We start from the raw sequence: 22,596 nt of genomic DNA, 5'->3' as shown, positions 1-22,596 counted from the left end.
GGCGGGGGACCGTGCGTGGCTAGGTCCTTCCTGGGCCAGACCTCGGGACCCCTGCCAGGTACCCGTGCCAGGACAGACTCACGCCCCCCAAACGCGGATGTACAGAGGAGACTTGGGGAGAGCAGTGGACTGGAAGTCTCTGGGCCTGCACTGAACTCTGGCTGACTTTGTGACCTTGAAGAAACTACTTTTCTCTTCCTGAACCTTGGCTTTCTACTCAGATGGGTACTCTGGTGTGAGGGTTCTTGGCAAATGACTCCAACCCCGGGCTAGAAATGGGGAATCTTCGTCCAAAGAAGTTGAGAGTGGGGCGGATTTATTATTGGGCACCCCGACCCAGGCAAGTCTACATATACCGTCACAATAGCTTCCATCCACAGCATGATCATCTCAGGGAAGGAGCCCTCAGATACTCCTAATCCGCCGGTTTTCAAAGGAGTTTATGGGGGTCACAGGGTAGCCTGGTACAAATGCGAACGCTCCTGTGTCTCCTGGTCTGGGAAGGAGCCGGGGAAACAGCATGTTTAATAGTTTAAGGCCTGGCGTGGTGGCTCACGCCTGTAATCCCAGCACTTTGAGAGGCCGAGGCGATGGATCACCTAAGGTCAGGAGTTCGAGACCAGCCTGACGAACATGGTGAAACCCCGTTTCTATTAAAAATACAGAATTAGCCGGTCGTGTTGGCTCACGCCTGTAATCCCAGCTAATTGGGAGACTAAGGCTGGAGAATCGCTTGAACCCGGAGTCCGAGGTTGCAGTGAGCAGAGATCGCGCCATTGTACTTCACCCTGGGCAACAAGAGGAAACTCCGTCTCAAAAAAAAAAAAAAAAAAAAAAGTAGTACATTCTGGTGGGGGGATGTTGACAAGACACACTTTGGGAGACGCTGCCGTGTATTTTATAGAAGGCGCAACTGAGGTCCCGAGGGGTCCCAACACCTGGACAAAGTCTCTTGATGAGTTGCCAAATAGAGTCAGGATTCGCACCAGGAAAAGAGCGGCCCCTGGGGTCTGGCCGCCACTCAGCCGGCCCCCTGGTGGGCTCGGCCACTGACCTAGGTAGGGTCACGACACTGGGACTGGACCCTAAAGTTGGACCTATCTTCAACACTGGAACCCGCCTTCGCACATCTCCACCCGGCCCCCAGGCTAAGATAGACCACGCCCCCGGACATCTGGTCCCCGCTCGAACACACAGGCCCTTTGGTGACACGCCTCCGTTCCGGCAGGCTACTGGGCTCTGCCCACACACCTACCAGGCTCGGTTCCTAAAAGCCAGCTCGGAGCAATCCCCTTGGGCTGCAGCCAAATCCCTGATGTGATTTTAAGGAAGTCCAGCAGGTCCGGGTCTCCAGGGGTCAACTCCACACACATCCCCCGCACTTTCCTGCATGTAGGCCTGCGGGCGTAGAGGGCGTGGAATTCACAGCCTCCCCACCCATCCGCAGGGGTCTCCTGGGAGGAATCCACAGGCGATGGGAACCCTGAAGCTGGGCTACGGCGTCCGCCCGAGCCTTTTCTTAAATGCGCCAACCCCGGAAGCGGGGCATCCAAGGGAGCGAGCGACGTGCCACGCACGTCCTGGCGTACAGTACGGGGCAGCTTCTCCGGCTGGTGGGAGGGTGGGGAGCCTCTCAGGCAGGTATGCACGGGAGGTGGGGATCGGAAGGGGATGTTTCGACTGCAACCGCCTGGAGACCTGGCCGGTCCCATTCTCCATAGTGGAGATGGGGAAACAGGGTTGGAGGAGGGAGGGGACCCCGTCTGGGTCGTTAACAATGCAGTGCGTAGCTGTGAGGGAATTTACACCTCTGACTTCGGGCCTTGGTTCCTGGGACGGCGTACTGGTGCACAGAGCCGCTTCTGGAGTCTGATGAACTCGGGTTCGTGTCTTGCCTGGGACAGTTTCTTTTTCGCGCTTTTTTTTTTTTTTTGGAGACGGAGTCTCTCTCTGGCACCCAGGCTGGAGTACAGTGGCCTGACCTCGGCTCGCTGCAACCTCTGCCTGCTGGGTTCAAGCAATTCTCCTGCCTCAGCCTCCTGACTAGCTGGGACTACAGGCGCACATCACTATGCCCGGCTAAATTTTTTTTTTTTTTTTGAGGCAGAGTCTTGCTCTGTCGCCCAGGCTGGAGTGCAGTGGCGCAATCTCGGCTTACTGCAAGCTCCGCCTCCCAGGTTCGCGCCATTCTCCTGCCTCAGCCTCCCAGTAGCTGGGACTGCAGGCACCCGCCACCGCGCCCGGCTAATTTTTTGTATCTTTAGTAGAGACGGGGTTTCACTATGCTGGCCAGGATAGCCTGGAACTCCTGACCTCGTGATCCGCCCACTTCCGCCTCCCAAAGTGCTGGAATTACACAGGCGTGAGCCACCGCGCCCAGCTTACCTGGGACAGTTTCTACCTAAGTGACGTTGGGCAAGTCGCTTCCCTTCTCGGACCCTACTTGTATTTGAAGATGTGGCACTTAGTAGGTGCTCAATAAACGCTAGTTTGGACTTTTATCTGGAAGCAAAGGGGACCGCTGATTTTAAACCTTCAGTTAAATTTGCTTGTGACATCTTTAAATATAAAATTGTAAATTTTTTAGTTGGCGGTTTATGCTGATGTCCTGGATTATGGGTTAAATTAGGAGGAAATTTTCAGCATATAAATCCATGACAGTACACACAAAACGTCAGATTCAAAGCTCCCAATCAAAAGCAATCACCTGCCCCTTGTAACATCAGTTAAGATCATGTAACATCTGGTCTCTGCTGTGTGTTGAGCTGCCTCCCAGGCCTTGGATATTCATAGTCTAATGCTTTGCTTGCCATAGGTTTGATGTGATTTTCCCCCATCTTACGGATTAAGAAAGTGAAATTCAGAAATAATGACTTGCTCAAGATCACACACACTAGGTTAGACACAGATCTGTCCTATCCCCAAATATGTACCCTAACCTACCACCAACCCATTTATTAGCAGAGACTGAGCCATGGGCTCAGCCCATTCCAGCTAAAAATGTGAAGAAAACATAAGTGGCCAAGACAAGAATGATCAGATAGGTGGGTGAGGCTCTAAATGGAGTCAAGGGGGTGTCAGCAAGAGCACAACTATTCTCAGGCAATGTATTGGTAGAAGGGGGGATGTCATACAAGGCTCACCTGCTTTCCTGGTTCTTCTCACTCCCAGGGTGGCAACCAACTATATCTGAGGACCAGAGCCATTTTGGGGCACCAGAACTTGTGACCTTTCCATCTCCACCCAGCTGGGTCCAGGGGCCACTCTCAGCACCCACCTCAGCAGCTGACATCATAAGGCAGACTTGGGAACCTGGAAGCACTCTGGAGAACCTTTTCCTGAGACATGGAGCTTTGGGGCCGAATGCTGTGGGCCTTCCTGTCTGGCCCAGGGAGAGGGGGACGTACCCTGGGCTGGGCCTTCAGCTCATGGCAACCCCAACCACCTCTGGCTGGGTTATCCAGTGCCACAGAACTGGTCAGCCACTGGACTAGGGTCTTTGAGAAGAGAGGTATCCCTGAGGCCCGGGAATCCAGTGAGTACATCGTGGCTCATGTCCTTGGAGCCAAAACAGTTAAGTTCAGTGTTGTCAAAAGGACAGGAAGAGGGAGGAGGGAGGACTTTGGGAAGAGATATCCAGGTTTTCTGTTCACTAAGAGTTCTTAGCTGAGACTGATGGGATTTTTCTGAAGGAACGTCTTAACGCCTGGCACACACTGTAACAGTTTGTTGGATGAATGAATAAATCTCTGCCTAAGTGTTCTGGGATAGACACCTGGAGGCCTGGTATTAGCTGTGTAACCTTGGGCAGGATGCTGCCCCCTCTGGGCCCAGATGATGAGAGCGTTGGGCCTCCAGACCAGTGCTAGGCAGGCATTATCCACATAAGACACCTGGGTTGGGGCCTCTGGGCCCAGTGGGCCAGCCACTTACGTTCTCTGTGGGGACAGTTTCAGAGCCTGAGGCCGGCACTTTGGACCCAGCCCTTGACCTCTCAGCAACTACAGTGTATCCAGGAGCTGAGTAGCCGTCGATTGCAGAGGTGAGCACCCATGGATCAGACCTGAAGGATGTGTTTGGGGAGCAGCAGTCCAGCTTCCCGTATCCCCACCAAGTTCAGGGAGGAGGAGAATGTCCAAGGACTAAGGAGGTGTTAGGGTTCAGGGTGGCAAGAGTGGGGCCGGGGTAGTGAATAGGAAGAAGGGAGGGAGGGAAGGCTTTGCCTCAGGAGTCCCAAGGCCCTGGAGACATGGTCTTGCCTGCTATCTTTGGCCACAAGTGGTATCTGTCAACCCAGGCATGGTCCTGTTGTTCCTGGCTCTGTCACTGATGACCACCCGGCTGCCCCCTCTGCAGGATGCCGGTACAGTACATCCTTGGAGAGTGGGACTTTCAGGGGCTCAGCCTGAGGATGGTGCCCCCAGTGTTTATTCCTCGGCCAGAAACAGAGGTAGGTGTGCCACCAGGGCAAGGCAGGATCAGGATGAGGGTGGAGTTCAGAGTACCGGTCTTACCCTAGGCTTCCTCCAGGGGGCACTGGGGCCCCATGACTTCAGGGACGTTGCCTTTCTAGACACGTATCTCCTCGCTGTCTGTGTTGGCAGAGCCCAGAGGACATGATTCCTGTTGGTCCCCTTGACTGTCATGTTCCAAGCTACCACCCCAGCCTCTAGGTCTGGCAATGTCCCAGAGTGCCTCAAATAGTGCTGCCCAAGTACTTAGACTGTTCCGCTGTTTCTCTGGGAGCTGTCCCATGGCTTACCCAACCCACAGGGAACAGTGTCCTCCAGCAGCTTCTCAGAGGGCATGGAGGAAGTGGAGAGGGCTCCAGCCAGACACCTGGAGACCTGGTATCAGCTGTGTGACCTCGGGCAGGTCACTGCCCTACTGCCCTCTCTGGGCCCAGTTGATGAGAGGGTTAGGCCTCCAGACCAGAGAATCTGGTCTACTGACTGGTCTGGTAATCACCTGTGTTGTCCCTCAAATTACTAGGACTAGGGATGTGCGGCGCAAGTGTGCTATCCCTTAGTAAGGCACCTTGGTCCTGGAAGAGACGCTTTCTATGGCCCTTCTTGGACTCCCTTCTGACTTTGTAGGTGGCAGAGCTGGGAGCCAGAGGGTGCAGACCAGGGAGTAGAGCTGAGTGAGAGCTGGTGGGCAAGTCAGAGGGCGCCAGGTTCTGAGAAGGAATGTTTCTAGAAAGACCCAAGCACACAAACATTTCTGGGAAAGATTCCCATTCCCCTGCCGTGGCTACGGGCCCCAAACCCTTCCTTCACTTTCCCAGCTTCTGTCCCCTAGCCAAGAAACTCTCTAACCCCTCTCCCCTCCATGTCATGTGGTTGGGAGGCCAGGTCCTTGCTTCACTGCCCAGTGTCAGGGCAGGGACAGTAGGGAATCTGAGGCCTTGCTGAAGTCACAGGGCTGTCAAGGAAGGGAGCATGAGGGCAGCACTTGGACTTCCTGACTCCCAGGTCAGAGCCCCATCCCTCTCATGGTGGCTCCCCTATCTGGGATTGGCATGACCTAGGACACAGTATGGAGACCCAGAGCAAGGTGTGGCCTGCCACCTGCAGGCCTTGGGAGGCTTACCTGTGGCTCCCAAAAACATGTGATCTCTAGCGAAGAGATCATTTGCTGTCTCCAGCTGCCCAGGGTCAGGGCATGGTGACCTTTGAGTTCCTTCAGAGCTGAGCTGGCACCAGCCATATGTGCCAGGGTTCTGAGTATCAAGTGTGGACTTTGGCTCCCATGTGGCCCCTGATTCTTAGATTGGTCTGGGCCAAGAGAGCAGCTCTACTGCAAGGGGTGGGGTGAGGGGAGATGCTGCGATTGGGAGGCCAGGTGCTCACCTCACTATGCAGACATTTCTGAGAACTCACCAGGTTCACCCCAATGTAAAGCCACATCGGGGGATGCCTTACCAAGAACTCAAGAGGACGTGGCCTGTGGCAGGGAGTGGTGAGAATGGCTGCAGAGGATGGTGTCTGATGAAGGGGGAGTCTGAAGTGCAAACTTGCAGGAGGCATGTGACCCAGTGAGTTGGATTTTCCCTAGGGGTGAGAAGGTGGTTCAGCTTCTGGCCTGGCAGTGAGTACAGTAGGAAACTCAGGGCTGGGGGTGTGAACCATTCTCACCTGGCCTGCTGTGAGGCTGTACAGGTTGTGGGAGGATCAGTGTTTTGTCTGTGATTGACTTGAAGGAGGCAATGCCACCTCCCTGGGTCTGCTCCACCAGGAATGCCATCCTAATAGAGGGTACTTTTGGGCACTCAGGTTCTGCTGAGGCCTTGGGCCAACCTCTTGATGGGATATGAAGTCCATGTTGGGGCAGCAGTTCTAGGCAGAGCCAACAACTGCCTGCCCCTCACCTCCTTCCCGCATGCCCCTGCGCCCCACCCTGTTCTTGGATTCTTTCCATATTCACCTGGAGGGGGTGCCTTGAGCCTGTGACCAGCTTGGCTTTTAGTCTCCCTGAAAGAGCCACCAGCGTCAGGCTGAGGGAGGCTCTTCACTGGGCGGAGAAGAGAAAGTTTCTGGACTTCTTGTGCTGTTGTCTACCCCTGCCCCAAGTGGCCCTACAGCCAAGATGAGCCTCCTGTGCTCTGGAGTATTATGGCAAGCAAAAGGCCCCTAGCGGTGGCAGGGGCTCAGTTTCTCAGCTTCTCACCCTCCCCAAGGTGGCCATCCACATACGTGGTGTGTGTCTTTGAGGTCTTTGAGTATCTCTGTGAGGTGACTGACCAGTGTGGCTGACTGAGGGGTCATTCCCCAGCCAGAGTAGGTCTATGGCCAGGAAACCAAGAGAGGCTCACACACCTGACAAGTCCTGGTCACCCTGCCAACCTCTTAGCATGTGGCCTCACCACTGAGACCACAGGCTCTCAGCCACAACCCTACATTGCTCACTCTGTACCTGTCCCAACCCTGCAGGCCCAGCTTGCCACAAGTACCCTAGTGGTCTCCGGTAGTGCCTGGCACAGGGCTGGTGAGAGCTAGTGAATATATGCCCTCTCCTGCTGGAGCTGGGCCCCCTCACCCACAGGCAATCATTTGTTTGGTGCAGAAGAGGCTTGGAACAGGGAGGTTTGCACCTGCTGGCCAAGTTCTGCCTGGCTTGGACTTGCCATCCTCAGGGTGGATGAACATTGTTGTTGGGGTTGGGGGCCCGGAAGGGTGAGATGCTTTTTGGAACCCAGCACTGGGGAACTTATGTGGAAAATGGGTGTGATCTGAAGCCCTCTGCTCCATTGAGCCTAGCTGATGGCATTGGGGTGTTGGGGAGACCTGGCGGTGTGAGATGCAGAGGGTGGTGCCGCAGAGAGCTTGCCCAGCACTTAGAAAGTAGCCAAGAGGGTCGGGCACCATGGCTCACACCTATAATCCCAGCACTTTGGGAGTCCGAGGCGGGCGGATCACCTGAGGTTGGGAGTTCGAGACCAGCCTGACCAACATGGAGAAACCCTGTCTCTACTAAAAATACAAAATTAGCCAGGCATGGTGTTGCATGCCTGTAATCCTAGCTACTCAGGAAGGCTGAGACAGGCGAATCGCTTGAAACTGAGAGGCAGAGGTTGCGGTGAGCCAAGATTGCGCCATTGTACTCCAGCCTTCCAGCCTGGGCAACAAGAGTGAAACTCTGTCTCAAAAAAAAAAAAAAAAAAAAAAAAGCAGCCAAGAAGTCTGTCTGTAGGCCAAGTCTGTCTGTGGGCCAAGCCCTGCCAGTGTGGGACACACTACGATATGAGTTGGACCTCAGGTCTTCCCGTTATGGAGTCTGGTGGGAGAGGCATACTGCATCCTTAGGCTAGACCTTAGGCTCAGGGTGGGGAAAGCCATGGTAGAGCCTGGCCCAGGCTTGAGGAAGGCTTTATGGAAAAGGTGGTCCTCTTTTCAGATCAGGGAAGCACCCACTTGCTGCCCACCATCCCTAGCTCCCTGAGCCAGTCTTTCCTGAGACATGGGGTCCCAGGAGTTCTGACCCTCTGGGAAACATTTTGGCCATTGGACGGTAGGAGCCTTCCACCCTTCACCCCTACCCTATGTTGGTTTGCAGGCATAGTCCTCGCAGGCAGTGGCTGGGTAGGCAAGGCTTGAAACCCTCTTGTTTCCAAAGTGGCAATGTCTGAAAATGTCCTCCTGCTGCCAGGGCAGGTACAGTGCAGTCAGGCACCTCCCTCTGCACCCATGCCTGTTGAGCTATGCCTGTGTATGCCACAGCCCTCAGGTCCTTAGTCAGGACCATGTTCCCCCATGACCCATCTTCTCCAAAGGAGGGAATTCCCTGTCCCTTTGGCCTAGGAGCCTCCCTGGGGCCTCTCAAGCTCAGCTCTGTCACACCAGCTCCTGATTCTTGGCCACCATGAACCACAGGCCAGGCTCAGGTGGGGCCTTGACCCCAGGCCTCAGTTTCCTCATGGGACACTTGTGAGGATTCAACAGATTAATACAGGAAAAGCTCTGGGAGCAGGGTCAGGCCAGAGGGAGTGGCCAGGAACTATCAGATACGGTTCTTAACTTTTTTTTTTTTTCTTGAGATGGAGTGTTGCTCTGTCTCCCAGGCTGGAGTGCAGTGGCACGATCCTGATCCACCACAACCTCTACCTTCCGAGCTTAAGCAGTTCTCCCGCCTCAGCCTCCCAAGTAGCTGGGACTAGAGACATCCGCCACCATGCCCGTGCCCGGCAAATTTTCACACTTTTAGCAGAGACGAGGTTTCACCATGTTGGCTAGGCTGGTCTCAAACTCCGAACTCAAGTGATCTGCCCACCTTGGTCTCACAAAGTGTTGGGATTATAGACGTGAGCCACTGTGCCCAGCCAGTTCTTAGCATTTCTGCTAAGAAATGCTAAGAATGGGAGGATGTCTGTAAAGGGCTTAGCTGGTGTTGATTAAACACTTAACATGAAACAGGTATGGATTAGCTCATTTAATCCCCACCACATCCCCATGAGGTGGGCTATCCTCAACTGGGCTCAGTTGTACAGATGGGGAAGCTGAGGCGTGGCAGGGCAGGGTGACTTGGCCATGGCCCAGCTGACATGAAGGTCAGTCTGGCTTTGGCTACCTCCCCTTCCTACGTTCACAGGGGTAACTGCTTAGGCCCCTGTACCAACACCCCCAGGCACCAACTCTGATCCAGACCCCTCTGCTTCATAGGAACTGGTTGAGTGGGTGCTGGAAGAGGTGGCCCAGAGGTACTATGCTGTGGGATCCCCAGGCAGCCCCCTCATTCTGGAGGTAGGCTGTGGATCGGGAGCCATCTCCCTCAGCCTGCTGAGCCAGCTCCCTCAGGTGAGCCTCTCCACCTACTCTGGATAGACTGTGACTGACACTCACTGTCCCTCCCATTAGTGCTTCCCCCACATCCCTCTGCTAGGAGCACTTGAGGGGAAGCAGCTAGATGAGGGAGGACAGGGCTGCCCCTAGCCCACTGTGGTTCACAGACTCTCATGCCTACCACATCTATCTGGCTAGATTTTGGCCAAGAAGAAAAGGCTGTTGGGTATTTCCCTTCTCTTCTGGTGGGGGATTGGAGGAGGGTCTCCCAGGCCCAGTATCTCCCAGCATCTCTCAGCATTGCCTTCCACATATCCTCTGTTTGTTCTTGGGACAGAGCCGAGTCATTGCTGTGGATAAGGGGGAAGCTGCCATCTCTCTGACCCATGAGAACGCTCAGAGGTAGGTGGGGGAGTTGCACTTTGGGGCCTGATCTTGACTCCTTTTCAGGTTTCAAACTCACTAATGCCTGATTTCTCCTCCCAAGAAGGAGGAAGCAGTGGGGTAGCCTGGCATGGGTCCCATGGGGTTCTGAATGGGTAGTGGGCAGTGAGTATCTTGCTGGTCCAAGAAAGGTTGACTGTAAGACCTCATTCTTGTAGCAAAGGGTAGGGATCTACCCCCGTGCCCACCCCTTTCTCCCTGTCTATCTAGGCTTCGGTTGCAGGACAGGATTTGGATCATCCACCTTGACATGACCTCAGGTACCCTCCCCTGCATGTTCCTTAAGATAGGGAGACTAGATACAGGTGCTACTGGGTGGATGAGGCACTCCGCGGACATGGAGGGAGGGCTTCCCCAAAAGCCACAACCATACACGTGTATGGCAGTTCAAACAAAGCCTTGGCTGAGGACAGACAAGTTGCTTTTGCCTCCTAGGCTGACCTGACCCACCAGGGTCAGGTCAATGAATTCCTCATAACTAATGAGTTAAGGGCTTGCTTGTTGGCAACAGATGAGCAAAAGCTTAACTTAATTCCTTCAGGACCAAAATACTAGAGTGCCCCTCTCCCCCTGCCTGGCCTGGGAAGAAGCGATCCAGGCACTGCACAGCTCAGCCATAGCCTTTACAGTGTGTCCGGGCCTCCAACTCGAGTTCTGGCTCCATTGCCTTACCCATGGGATCCTTGAGCCTCATGTGCACCCTCCATGGAGTGTGATATACTTGGTGTAGCACCCGGCACAGGGTGAAACCAGTAGTCAGAGCCATCAGGAATTGGCTGATGAGGCCAGGCCTACCCTCCATGTACTCTCAGTCCATGTTGGCTATAAGGCTGGTGGAGCTATAGAAGAGAAAGGCTCTTTCCTGCCTAGGCAATCAGGAAGGACGTCCTGGAAGTGGCACTTGAATGGAGTCTTGTGTAATGAGGATTTTTGGCAAGGACATTCTATGTCTTGAAATGAAGGGCTGCCATGTTGGAGCATGCACATTCTCCACCAGGCTGTCAGCTGAGGACCCTGGGCACTAATTTGCAGATCTGACTTATCAGATCCTGTGGCAGGCCCAAGGTGTGGCGTGATAAGAGGGACATGGTGGCAGGGGGAGCTACCATCCTTTACCTCCCAATGGGTTAGTCCCTACTGTGTGTCCTCTTCTTTGACTACAGAAAGGAGCTGGACACACCTGCCCTTGGGCCCTGTGGACCTGGTCGTCAGCAACCCTCCCTACGTCTTCCACCAGGACATGGAACAGCTGGCCCCTGAGATCCGCAGGTGCTAAGCAGGGTGGGCCAGGGACGCCAGGCCTGGAAAGGCCTAATGGGATTAGTCTGCCCTCGAGGACCACACCATCTGGAGGGACAGGGGAGTTGGTACTGAAACAGGCAGTGGTGTTAGGTGGACGCACTGGAGAGCTCACAATCCTACCTAGATTCAGTATCTGCCTTCCTACTTAAGACTACTGGACAGCCACCGAACCTCTCTGGGCCTGTTTCCTGCCTCTGGAAAAAGAGAGGTAGTCCTCTGCAGGGCCATGGGAGGACTCAGTGACAACTTGAAAGCATCAAACACAGTGGAGGACTCATAGGGGGTGCTCTGTAGATGGGCACATCATTTCATAGAATACTGAGGCCCAGAGAGGATAGGTTTCTTGTCCATGGTCACATGGGAGCTCAGTGGGAAAACTGGGACTAAAACTTGGCCCCAGGCTAGCTTTACGCCAGGCGATCCTGCTCTTACACAGGGGCTGAGAACCAGGGGCAGCCCAGGAGTCCTGGATGGGGCAGCAGTCATGTTGGATGGGGTTGGGGTGTTGGCTCTCCCTTTCTGGGCTCTCAGGAGTGGTCAGGGCTAGCCCCAGATCTCCCAAACCAAGAAGAGGAGCAGCCTTGTGGGGAGACATTCATGTCCCTGACATGAGTCAGTCCATCAGGAGAGGTCATCAGCCAGTGGGATTCAGCAAGCACGCCTGGCGCTGCCTGGCAGGGTGCTGCCCATGAGAGGAAGGGAAGAGGAGCTACCACCCATTTGGGGCCCTCCTCTGGGTCCTCAGATTTGCCCTTCAGTCTAGAGTGTAAGTTCCACAGGGCCCCATTTGTGGAGGCCCTGCCCACGCCCTCCATGCATTTCAGATACCCCTTCCTCAGGCTGTCACCTCCCACTGCTTTCCCTTTCAGCTATGAAGACCCTGCGGCCCTGGACGGTGGGAAGGAGGGCATGGACATCATTACCCACATCCTGGCCCTGGCACCCCAGCTCCTGAAGGACTCTGGGTATGAATGGGATGGGTCTCCTAGGTCTGTCCCCAGCAGCCTCTGCTGCTCCTAATGTGTACTGGGCAGGCCCTGGCAGAGATGAGCACAGGACCCTCACCTCGCCAGCCCAAGCAGCCCAGAAGGGCAGGCCCCAGACCTGTCCTACTGAGCCCACCCGTTTCTCCCCCATGTAGTAGTATCTTCTTAGAAGTGGACCCAAGGCACCCGGAGCTTGTCAGCAGCTGGCTTCAGAGCCGGCCTGAACTGTACCTTAATCTTGTGGCTGTGCGCAGGGACTTCTGTGGGAGGTGAGATCCTACCCCTCTTTAGCCCTGTAGCATGCTGGTATTTCCACTGGGGCCATCCTCAGCCCTGGCTGTCAGGAGAGTGTGCTGTTCCCACTCCCTGCTCATTCCCTGAGGCCCAGGTGGTAACCAGCCCCTATCCCTGTCTCCTCAGGCCCCGGTTCCTGCATATCCAGAGGTCTAGGCCATAGTGTGGCTGCCCTGTGGATGCCTTGTCTGTGGCACCAGCCTGACCAGAGGGAGGTGGATGGCACTTTCCAGAACCCAGGTGCTTATGGTATTTCCCAAGGTTCTGTGATTTCCCCATGCTCTGCATTTCTAGGATATTTCTAGGACACCTGGGTAAACCCAAGTTCTCAGTCTGGCTCCATCACATCAGGGTGGCCGAGGGCAGTTGCTGTGTGTTGGTGAAATAGATGTGGGAGTATTGGGGGATATGGCCAGTAAAGTATTGAGAGACTAACAAATGGTGACCTAATGATTTGTGCATGACTTACAGGTCCCCTGACCCCTTATTCCCAGGTAGCGCTGGGGCGAGAGTTTCCTTCTGCCCCAGCAGGGCTGGCCGTCAGTCCCCTGCTTGGTAGGGGTGTGCAGGTGCAGCGTGGAGGAGGAAGGCACATGAGTCCTCACTCCGGGCCTTGGATACCACGGGGCCTGGTGTAGAGCAGCTCACTCCCAGGGACTGATCAGTCCTCCACTGCCCTGGGTGCATGTGTACACACTTCCCTGACCAAGCCTGGCTCAAGCACAGGAAGCTCATCTGCATTTCGGCTCAAGGATGACTGCCTGCTTTCTGGAGGGGAGGGCCTGGAGGTCCTTGCTGCACAGTTCCTGGGTCGCACATCCACATTGATTTAACGGAAGGCTTGAGCCAGTAAGGGGTGTTTCCTTTTTATCCCCATAGCTTTTAACTAAAACATCCCTCCTGAGTTGACCCCCTGGGGTTTCAAATAACGCATGTGCACCTGGTTGGGACTGGGGAGAGTGAGAAACTGAGATACTGGGCACAGGATTGTGGCCTTCACCCCAGCTCTGGTCTGTGCAGACTCATGGCCACCAGGAGGCCTGCAGATCCAGCCTTCCTATCAACAGTGACAGGAAATCTCTAGGTTGGTGAGTACTGGTGGTGTGAGCCTGCTTCAGGGTGGGTCCTAAGGAACATGGCAAACCAGGCTGGCTCATTCCACTAGACTGCCCCTGCCACTCCAGCACTTCCCAGGGCTTGGCAGTATGGTCTGATGGGCAGCATCCTCTGCTGCAGCCAGGAGAGCTGAGTTCCAAGGCTGTGTCCTGCAGTGGGACCTTGGGCAGCTCCTTTCCCTGTGAGAAGCTGGCTCTTCTGAGTCCAAGGCCAATGCCAAGTGGCAGCCTCTTTCCTCTTAGCCAAGTGGAATGTGCTTGCTGGCATCTGAATGTCCATTCTCCAGGCAGAGAGAACAAGAGAAGGTGTGGACTGCCTGAGATCCCATGATAGTGGCCAAGTGGAGATAGTAAGTTAGATCCCTCCCTTTGGGGAGCCTATATTGCTGGAGTCATAACCAGCCTAAGTGTCACCCTGCACTATGGCTGGAGGACGCATTTGGCAGAGGTCACGCTGCAGTTCCCAGCGCCCCAGTGGCCTGCCCCATGCCCAGCCCCAGCTGCATGAACCCTGAGCTGCCCCTGGCTTCCTTTGAGGAGACTGCTCCAGAAGGAACCTGGGTCGGGAGGGCAAAGGGGTGCACAACCAGGGCTAGGCTCCCCACTCCCTGAGTCCTCCGTGCTCACAGACCTTTGCCTGCTAAGGTCCTCACCAGTGTTGCCCTTTCTGTCTTCCTCCCTGTGCCCTTTGGCTCTTGCTGTCTTCAGCAGCATCTCAGGGCAGTTGCCCTGACCTTAGTGTAGTCTGTCATCCCCCACCCCTCAGCCAGTCCTGACTTCCCTGATGGTCTCACCCTCCTGGCCTCAGGCCCATTCCTGAGGAAGGGCCTTGGCGAGCTTGTGGATGTTGCACCAGAAGAGAGTGCAGTGTTGGAGAGTGACAGTGTTGGGGCAGCTGGGGCCACAAGCAGGAGCCACCCTCGGGGACAACTTTCTGCCCAGAAAAATGTGCAGCTTGACTCTGCTGAGGAAAAGGTCCAAGCCAAGAGGACTGGCAGATGGGGCCTCAAGCCTGCAGCCACTGGCTTGATTGGGCCCTGGACATTGAGCCCTGATGTTGTAGCCACACCAGCCTGGACTTCAATCCCAGAATCTGCCCCTCACCACAATGTGACCTTGGGCAGATGACTTCACCTCACTCAGCCTTGGCTTCTAAGACTGAGAAATGTGACTAAATGCTTTATTTCATAGGATGCGTGTGAGGAGCCCATGGAAGGTGCCTGACTTGGCACATTGTGGCATTTTTTTCTTGCCTTCCTCAGGGGGCAGACACTGGAAGGAAGGACCTGATGCCCTCAGGTGTCCATCTGATGCTTGGGACCAACATAAGGCAGGCAGGGATACAAGGCAGTCTGGAAAGAAGGGTAGGCAGGAGTTTCAGTCTTGGGCTCTTGACTCCTCATTGTTGTCTAGAGATGGAGCCAGCAGGCTGGTAGCCTGGCAGCCCACATCTCCCCTCAGCCCCTCCTCACTATGGCCCCAGTGCCTTGAGGCCCAGGCCAGGGCAGCCAGTGGCTCCAGCTCAGGGAAAGCCAGGCTCACCTGCCCTATCCCCTCCCTTGCTCCTGAGGCCAAAGCCAGAGACTCGAACTACCTCCCCACCACCACCAGCATATGTCAAGGAGCACTTGCAGGCAGAATGGGAGGAGGACATGGAGCTGATGGTGGAGTCCAGGCTGTGCAGGCCCCTGAGGTCTTGAGAGATGTGCCTACTGCTCATGCAGCCTCCTTCAGCCAGAGCCCAGAGCACAGACAGGAGTGTAGGAGTCCCTGTTTGATGTACTCTGGGAAAGTAATTCTGTCTCCTCTTCTGATAGTTGGGGAAACTGAGGCCTTATCTCACAGTTGGATGCTTTTCCCAGTTGTCAATGGGTTTCTCCATGGGGCTCATCCAGCTGCCTTATTGAAATATGCCTCCAACCTTGTAAATGCAAGAAATCTACTCTTTTTGGCTCCTTTACCCCCACCTGGGCCCTGGGCCATTGGCTGCTCCCAATCCCTGCCCCAAACACTTAGCTGGCTCCCTATGACTTAAGTGTGTTCTCTTGTGTCCTATGGAATCCAGTTCTGAAGAGATGGGGGAGGACAACTGTGGGAAAAGCCCTGGGGGCCCTCCCAAGGCCCCATCAGTGCTCTGAGTAGGCTGCCATCCGAACAAAGGGTTCCACTGCTGACAAGGTTTGAGAACTGCTGGCTTGAGGTGGGAACCCCTTTAACCTCTGCGGGACAGCATATCTTTCCCTATCCACCTTCGATTCTTTTCTCTCTTTTTTCTCTTCATTGGCTCCTTCTTAGTGGATTCTTTTCTCTACTGCCCTGGGCTTCAGCCTTTGTGCAGCACTGTTGATGCCCTGAACGCACACCTTCCCTTTGCCCAGGCAGTGCAAACGATCCACTTCTTCAAGCTCCAACACAAATGCTGCTTCCTTTAGGACACCTGCTCTGTGCTCTTCCTGCCTCCCCTAGCTCATACCTCTGCTGGCACCAATGACCTTCTGTACTATGCCTTCAGAAACCTTCTTATCCCCCTCATCTCTGGGGCCCCCTGTGGATCTGGCATACCCAAGTTCAGTAAATGTCTACCAGTAAGCTGATGGCACATGCATTTTCTAGAATAGAGCTGGGACTTCCCATGTGGCCCACATCTGACCTGGCGGCCCATGTGTTCCGGTCATTAGGGAGAGGAAGCCATGAGGACCTGGCCTTCTGCCCGACCCAGGCAGCCATTCAAGTTGAGCAGTGGCCACTTCGAATGCTCAAGTGCACCTGATCCCTGTGCGACAGCCGTGCCAGGAGAACTGGCTGTCCTTGGCGGCAGTAGGAGCAGGCGCCAGGTTTCCTGGAGCTCTTGGCTTCAGCCAGCCCCCAGCCAGAGTCCTGGCTAGGACAGAGACCTGATCTCCCCCTCATGACTTTCTACCTTGGACAAGCCCCCTGAACTGGATTTGGGACTGTCAAAGCAACTCTACCACTGCTCTGGTAGGCTGAACAGTGACCCCCCAGAATCGCAGTGTCTTAATCACCTAATCCTTAACGCGTGACTATATTACCTTCACATAGCAAAATGGACTCTGCAGATGTGATTAAGGATCTTGAGATGGAAAGAGTATCTTGGATTTTTCAGGTAAACTGAGTATAATCACAAGGGCCTCTGTAAAGGAGGCAGGAGTGTCAGAGTGACGGAAGAAAATGTATGTAACAATGGAAGCAGAGGTCAGAGTGATGCAATTGCTGGAGGAAGAGCCATGAGCCAAGGAATGCAGACAGCCTTTTCTTCCCTGGGACCTCAAGAAGAATGCAGTCCTGCCAACACCTTGATGTTAAGCCCTGTGAAACTGATTTCAGATTGCTGATCTCCAGAATAGTAAGATCATAGGTTTGTGTTGTTTTCAGCCACTAAATGTGTGATAATTTGTTACAGCAGCCATGGGAAATGAATACAGATTGTGGTGCCCAAATTAGTGCTGCTGTAACACATGCCTACTGATTGAAGTGGCTTTGGAATTGCAATGTGGAAATGGGCAGAGGCTGGAAGAGTTTTGAGTCATGATAAATTGCCTTAACCACCTCTCTTCAGATAGGTGATGTGGCCCGGGGAACTCTTCCTCAACCTTCAGACCTAAACTGCCCAGGCTCCCCATTTTTTACTCATATTTGGAGAGAGGTGGCCCTTTCCCAGAGTGAGAAGACTGGAAGACTGACCAGCATGGGTCCCAGAAGGGAGTGGCTGAGGAATGGTACTGGGATGTGGGGAGAGAGTGCAAGGCTGGCCTCCATGACCCATCTCCAGAGACTGGGTCCAGAGAGGACCTCAGAGACTGGGGCCAAGCCTGTTCCTGCTTTCCTGTGGAGTTAATGTGACTGGCCCAGGACCCCTTGGGTGTGTGAGGATGAGCAGGGGCCCTGTACTCTCTGGGTTGCAGGTACTGCATCTGTGAAATGAGCACAGCAGCCCCTGACTTTGAGGTAATGGGCCTGGCCCCTCCATGTAAGCCATAGGCCTGAGCAGAGCTGTGTCACCATTCTGTTCCTATGGTGGAATGGGGCTATCCCTGGGGTTCTCAACCTCCTTGTCCCTAAAACTGAAGTGGCCAACTGGTGCCCTCAGCCCTGTCCCTGTCCAGGCTGGGACTAGGGCCTCCCTCTCCAGCGGTACTAAGGGACTCTGGAGACACTATCCCACCTGGCCAAGGCTTAGGGCTCCTGAGGCCAGTCCTAACCCAGGAGCCATATGGAGAACTACTGGGAAGCCAGACATGGGCCTCATGCTGGGTTTCAGAACTGAGAAGCCAGGGGACAGAGAGCATGGACACCTGGGTTCAAGGGTCAGCTTGGCCCCAAATCACCTAGATACACTTTGGATGAAGCCAGGAGGGCCTGTTTATACTGGAAGGGGTGGATCTTGGCAAGGCTTATGTTCAATCCCTGATCTTTTTTTCCCAGAGAGGGATGGGGCTTACTTGAAGTAACACAGCACTTGACTACTGACTCCCAGTGTGGTGCTCTCGTCTGCCATTGCTTCCAAGGGCCTGTGGTTAGTTAATTAAATTAATTAGGTGGTGCTCATATGGCTGTCCTTGTAGCTACTAAACCCAGGGATTCAGGCCCATAAAGCCCTCTGGGCCAGGTTTATGGGCAGGTAAGAGCCACATTAGGCCAACTGTAGCCCCTGAGTGTGCAGACAGATTTGGGTCCCATCAGAAACTGGTAGCTGTGGGAGGAGAGCAGGATATCCCCCGCTTGCAGAATGAGTGGGCGCTTTCCCCTCTGAGGGAACTGACTGTACAACCCCCAGCCTCTTCCCCCCCAGGGCCCTCCTGAGGTGTCTGGAAGGACCTTTGGGATCTTTGGCCTCATAACCAGGAATCAGAAGCTTCAAATTCTAGGGGCCCCTTTTCTTCCAAAGACTACTTCTCACACATACAACAGTCCTGCAGGAAAATGGTCAGGAAAGGCCAAGTTTACAGCTCACAGAGTGGGAGAGGCAGGGAAGCCTACCTCAGCCTCACTGAAAGCCCTGAACTGGGCTGACCTCCACCTGCCCCACTATGCCTAAAGGGGGAGGGTATGACAGCTCAGAGTAGCCATGCCCCATGGTAAGCAGGCCTGGCTAAGTGGCCCCCTTCCCAGGGTCTAGAGTCTTCCTCAGACACTAACTCTCAGAGCAGAGGATGTCACCTTTTTGCTCCGTCTTGTACTAGGTCTGCAGCCCTTTTCTGGGCATGTGGCTGGGGAAATGGTGGGATCAGATATCCCCCACTGAGCCCAGGGAACAGATTGTTGGTGCCTGAAACACAGAGATCCCTGCGCTACAGATGAGGCTTAGCAGGACAGGAGCAGAGTTGGGGCACAATCCCAGGTCTCTTCTCTGGCTTCAAGCTGCCAGTCTTTCCTTTGCCACCCGAAGACCCCCTACCCTGCCTTGCTTTCCAGGAACAGGCCTGCCTGCCTGCCTGCCTGGAGAGGCGGCCAAGTCCCTCTGCTCTTCCTGGAAGTCAGCGTGAGGCTGAGCTACATGACCAAGCAAAGCAAACTAGGACTACAGGTGTGAACCACCCTGCCTGGCTCATTTTTATTATTATTATTATTTTTTTTTTTTTGTAGAAACAGGGTCTCTTGATGTTGCCAGGGCTGGCACATGGGGTTTTTAATTGTCCCCACATTACAAAGTTGAGGACATCAAGGCTCAGCAGGATGCAGTTACGGGTCAGGTTGCATAGCTAGACTGGAAGGGAGGATGAGGCTGCCATTGGTGCCCATTTGACTATCAGAGACACTGAGGGCAGCAAAACTAGGTCCTGGGCTGTCCCCTACAGAGCTTAGTGCAGAAGTCACCTGGGCTCGTGGACCCTTGGAGCAGGAGCAAGGGTTTCCAGGGCTGTCCCTAGAGGGCTTTCTAGAAGACCTGCAGCTGCACCTGGGTGCGTCTCCTGAGGTATAGGGCCAGGGCCTCAGTCTCTCAAGACCTACTATGTGTCAGGCACCAGGGAGATGATACCAAGTGGAGGGTCCTATAGAATATGGTGCATCCTGCGCCAAGTACTTCCAGGATTGTCTTACTCAACCTTTATGACATCCTGAGAGATGGAGGCTGTGAACCCTCTTGTTATACCGACGAGGAAACAAACAGAGGGGCTAAGAAACTTGCTTGTATGCTGTCTGAGCTGTGATTCTGGCACAGGCTGAGTGACCTGGAGCTGGACGCCTTAGTCGTCACACCAGGCTTGAGGAGGGGCGGATAGGACAGGAATATACCAGGCAGTAGGGACAGTCTGGACAAAGGCCTGGAGTTCTGCAGACACATGGGTAGGGATGTGTAGGGGTAAGCTGGTGCTGGGGGGTGCCCTTGGCTTAGCGCTGAATGCATTTCTGGGGACCAGGACCCTAAAGAGGTTTTTGAGCTGAGTTACAGAGTTAGGGAGGCATTGAAGCTGCTCTTTCTGGATTCCAGGAAAAAGGGACTGGGGCAGGAGGTTGCAACTGTCCAGGGTCTGGAGGCGGCTGGGGTCTGTAGCAGTGGCATCAGACACTCTGCAACAGAACTGACTCAGCCATCGCTGAGGGGTTGGATGTGGGATGGCCAGGACCACCACAATGGGCCCAGGGCTCTGATTGGGACCTGGGGGAAATGGGGCCACCTGAGTTGGAGACTGGGGTGCTGGGGGGGACAGTCAGGGAGCTTGACAGCATAGGATGCTTTCAGAATATCTGAGAGGCAGCATCGGAGTGTCTGGAGATGCAAATGTGACCATGTGGGGACACAGTCCAAAGGCAGCCCTTGAGGTAGAGTTGGGAAGAACACCCTCCTAGACCTGAGTGCTGACAACAGTCCCGGGCATCTGCAGTATGTAAACTAGTGCCAGGTCCCGCACACACTTTGTCATAAATCTTTCTGTTGGCACATCAGGGATCCCTTCCTTGGCCCACTGTACGGATGAAGGGACTGAGGCTTAACCTGCCCAAGGTCACACAGCCAGCAACTGGCCATGCTGGAGTTTGAACCTCGTCCTCTGACGTCCCAGCCAGGAGAGGCGTGACCAGGCTGCAGAGGCCAAATGCTGCCCAGAGCCTCAACCCCCCAGAGGGGCCCCAGAAGCCAGTGAGGTGCCCCACAGCCAACGTGGGCTCCAGAGTGAAGGGGAAAGTGATGAATCAAACAGAAAGCAGCAGATGCAGACTGAGCTCTCCCCATCAGCCCGGGTGCCAGATTTTCACGCCCACAGCAAAGGGGCCAGGCAGAGCGCTAGGTGTGGGGCAGGAGAGGGCAGCGAAAGTGGTTGCCACTGAACCCAGACTCTGATATACTCTGGATATGGGTGGCGCCGACTGACAGACACCCAGCCCAATTCCCGACTGAAAGTTGAGTCCATCTCAGCATGTGAGGATATGAAGTTTGCCTTGTCACAGGGAGCATTTCAGGTCCCTAGGCCTGTGAGGTTCTGGGATGAGGCAACAGATGCATGTGTCTAAAAACCCTTGTTGAAGGCACTCCACAGCTCAAGAACTGACTGTTGCTGCCTACTCTCTTGGCCTGCACTGAAAACCACTGTTTCTTCATCATTTCCCTCAGCCCTCCTGCCTCAGTCCCCCGGAACTTTGGAGCTCATTCTTTCAAAGCCGTTTCGTGTGCAACTCAAATACGTATTTTTTAAAAGATAAAATGAGCATCTTGTTAGCATAAATGTATTTTGCAAATGCAAATTATTTCTCAGCATACAGTCCATCAAGGCGAACAGCAATGAACACAAATGTTTGAACTGGGGGCTGGGATGGTAGTTGTAGTCTTACGTTGGTCTCAATGTCCACTTTCTTTCAGTGTTTGATTTTGGTAGCACAGGATGAAGTGACCGCTGATTCTCACAAATAAGTGTTTACAAATGCTGGCACTGTGTCTGTAAGCCCACCTTGCAGTCTCTTTGATTGACAGGGATAGCAAGAGAAGCCCTTTTTCAAGCTCAGCACAAACCCTGTTCTCTGAGTACATGGGAAGGATTCTAATGTGTCATAATTTGGTGCTGTGCCCATTTGAGTCTGTGCGTGGTTTTAAAAATTGGATTTTTTAAATAATTAAAAATATGAGCTGGGCATGGTGGCACATTCCTGTGGTCCCACCTACTTGGGAGGCTGAGGCAAAAGGATTACTTGAGCCCAAGAGTTTAAGACAGCAGTGAGCTATAATTGTACCACTGCACTCCAGCCTGGACATCAGAGTCAGACCCTGTCTCTAAAAAAAAAATTTTAGGCTGGGCACGGTGGCTTATGCCTGTAATCCCAGCACTTTGGGAGGCTGAGGCAGGCAGATCACTTGAGGTCAGGAGTTCAAGGCCAGCCTGGCCAACCTGGTGAAAATCCGTCTGTACTAAAAATACAAAAATTAGCTGAGTGTGGTGGCTCACGCCTGTAATCCCAGCTACTCGAGAGGCTGGGGCAGGAGAATCACTTGAAACTGAGAGGCAGAGGTTGCAGTGAGCCAAGATCACACCATTGCCCTCCCGCCCAGGCAACAAGAGCGAAACTCTGTCTCAAAAATAATAATAATAGGCCGGGCGTAGTAGCTCACATTTGTAATCCCAGCACTTTGGGAGGCCAGGGATCACAAGGTCAGGAGTTTGAGACCAGTCTGGCCAACACAGTGAAACCCCATCTACTAAAAATACAAAAATTAGCTGGGCGTGGTGGCGGGCTCCCTTAATCACAGCTACTCAGGAGGCTAAAGCAGAATCGCTTGAACCTGGGAGGCAGAGGTTGCAGTGAGCCAAGATTGCATCGCTGCACTCCAGCCTGGGTGACAGAGCTAGACTCCGTCTCAAAAAAATAAATAAAATTTAAAAATTATAGTAATTTTAAAAAATGTTTTAAAAATGAAAGAAAAGGAAGAAGGGAGGAAGAAGCAAGAAAGAGAGAAAGGGGCTGCACACGGTGGCTTACGCCTGTAATCCCAGTATTTTGGGAGACTGAGGCGGGCTAATCAACTGAGGTCAGGAGTTCAAGACCAGCCTGGCCAACATAGTGAAACCCTGTCTCTACTAAAAATACAAAAATTAGCCGGGCGTGGTGGCTCATGCCTGTAATCCCAGCTACTTGAGAGGCTGAGGCAGGAGAATCTCTTGAACCCGGAAGGCGGAGGTTGCAGTGAGCTGAAAAAGGAAGAAGAAAAGAAAGAAAAGGAACTCCTGT

The 22,596-nt window shown here is 54.0% G+C and overlaps 1 protein-coding gene across 17 annotated transcripts; it reads left to right on the top strand.

The window, feature by feature from the left end:
* The first annotated feature begins 1,224 nt into the window (after window positions 1-1,224).
* On the top strand, window positions 1,225-21,097 carry HEMK1 (HemK methyltransferase family member 1). 17 transcript variants are annotated; one of them, XR_002735519.2, is made up of 13 exons: window positions 1,225-1,641; window positions 3,172-3,573; window positions 3,951-4,042; window positions 4,357-4,450; window positions 9,159-9,293; window positions 9,616-9,680; window positions 9,933-9,982; window positions 10,886-10,991; window positions 11,894-11,989; window positions 12,166-12,279; window positions 12,431-12,544; window positions 13,325-13,392; window positions 16,098-21,097. XR_002735519.2 is itself a non-coding variant. In XM_023231314.2 (11 exons), exons 2-11 carry the CDS (start codon window positions 3,346-3,348, stop codon window positions 12,465-12,467), a joined length of 1,017 nt encoding a protein of 338 aa, XP_023087082.1. In that variant the 5' UTR covers window positions 1,225-1,641; window positions 3,172-3,345; the 3' UTR covers window positions 12,468-21,097. The 17 variants fall into 17 exon arrangements, 4 of the variants coding, with proteins under 4 accessions (XP_023087082.1, XP_023087086.1, XP_023087085.1 ...); XR_002735517.2 differs by having other exon boundaries at window positions 13,663-21,097; XR_002735516.2 differs by having other exon boundaries at window positions 12,431-13,153.
* Window positions 21,098-22,596: the final 1,499 nt, after the last annotated feature.

This window comes from Piliocolobus tephrosceles, chromosome 2 (assembly GCF_002776525.5).
Source record: "Piliocolobus tephrosceles isolate RC106 chromosome 2, ASM277652v3, whole genome shotgun sequence".
Classification (NCBI taxonomy): Eukaryota; Metazoa; Chordata; class Mammalia; order Primates; family Cercopithecidae; genus Piliocolobus; species Piliocolobus tephrosceles.
Note: the sequence above shows the minus strand (reverse complement) of the source record. Positions and strands in the feature narration are given on the sequence as shown.